The 1453-nt window shown below is 39.9% G+C and overlaps 1 protein-coding gene across 3 annotated transcripts in view; it reads right to left on the bottom strand.

The window, feature by feature from the left end:
* Positions 1 to 205: 205 nt before the first annotated feature.
* Positions 206 to 1453, bottom strand: part of LOC105273567 (retinitis pigmentosa 1-like 1 protein) — a 3169-nt gene continuing 1921 nt past the window's right edge. For 2 of the 3 annotated variants that reach the window (XM_011316074.1, XM_011316071.1), the window contains exons 3-5: positions 968 to 1431; positions 690 to 851; positions 206 to 605 (exon numbers count right to left, since the gene is read on the bottom strand). In XM_011316074.1, the coding sequence (XP_011314376.1) occupies positions 453 to 605; positions 690 to 851; positions 968 to 1431 (779 nt within the window). In that variant the 3' untranslated portion in view covers positions 206 to 452. Of the gene's footprint in view, positions 606 to 689; positions 852 to 967 lie in introns of all 3 variants that reach the window. The other variant, XM_011316073.1, reaches the window with a different exon arrangement.

Below are 1453 nucleotides of genomic sequence, written 5' to 3'. Positions count from 1 at the left end.
CAACTATTCAACAAGGGAAAAGGTACTTGGTGTCCTTGTATGAGAGACTTACGATGTCCACTAAAAATTTTCGCAAAGAGTAGATTTTTGGCCTCCGGTTTGAAATAATTAGAAAATTATTACAATATTTTGTTATTTTTATTATATTTTATTATTATAGAAAATGAAAGATGAAAACATTGCAGCGAATGAATTAAAAACTGGATTTGAAAATTGCGCTCTATTTATTGCATTAAATAAAAACCAATTTATATATATTCGATAACTTTATAGTACCATTTGTTTATTATTTTTGTAAGATACCGCATGCAATATGTTCATGCCGCCACCTTAAAGAATACTACAACATTTTAGAAAATCCGATTGCAGCATGAAATTAGATTTTAAAGAGCGAAATAAAGACAGCAAAATGATGTAATTTATACGGTAATTACCAATCATTGTTGCGTTGGCTATGACAACGTCATAGTCAGTGTATATCGTACGATCGGAGTCAACTGGTCATACTGCAGTGCGCCGTTGAGGTAGAATTTTTGACAAGTGGACGGGACTGCAATTTTGAAGTTGAATCCATCGAAATTGGATTCGTCGAATTTTTTCTTGCCCTATCAAAAAATGATGGAAGACTGTGAGTAAAAGTTTATGAATTGCGAGTCGAATTGTATGAAGGAAGCGTGAAGATAACGTACAGCTGCAATAGGACAAACATCCTGACCACCTGCTAGTATTATAGAGATTATTCTCCATATTTCTCTGTCCCAAGAATCTTCAGGTAGATCGGCAGCATCACAGGGTTTAAAACTTTCGCTGAACGCCATGTAAAAACCGTCGCATTGAGCGACGTACTTTACCTGAAAATTTTTGTTTAATGTAGGAGGCAGGATTGTAATCGATCGAGTTGAGATTTTCGCCGATCATTCGTCGTTTTCTATAATGAATGTGAAAATTGAGAGAATTAAGCTATTACTTCTAGGTTACTGTTGCCAGTGAAATCCTTTTTCCATGTGGTGGTACAAGGAGGTATCATACAGTAGTTGCCGTCCACCATCACCTCGTCGCTCGGATTATTTCCAGTGACGAGAAATATGGATTCAAAATGACCCTTTGCTGCCACCTCATTTCCGGGTTCGGGGTTAGTCTCAGGTTCGGATTCGGGTTCTGTCTCTGGTTCCGGTTCAGACTCGGGTTCTGGCTCTGACTCGGGTTCTGGCTCTGACTCGGGTTCTGGCTCTGACTCGGGTTGTGGCTCTGATTCGGGTTCAGATTCAGGTTCAGACTCCGGTTCAACATCGGGTTCAACGTCTGCTCCTTCTTTTGCATGTGAAGATGAACTTGACGATTCAGACTCGGGTTCAGGCTCAGATTCGGGCTCTGGTTCGACCTCAGGCTCCGGTTCAACTTCGGGTTCAACGTCTGCTCCTTCTTTTGCATGTGAAGATGAACTTGATGATTC

The sequence above is a fragment of the Fopius arisanus genome, unplaced genomic scaffold (assembly GCF_000806365.1).
Source record: "Fopius arisanus strain USDA-PBARC FA_bdor unplaced genomic scaffold, ASM80636v1 scaffold00006, whole genome shotgun sequence".
Lineage (NCBI taxonomy): Eukaryota > Metazoa > Arthropoda > Insecta > Hymenoptera > Braconidae > Fopius > Fopius arisanus.
Note: the sequence above shows the minus strand (reverse complement) of the source record. Positions and strands in the feature narration are given on the sequence as shown.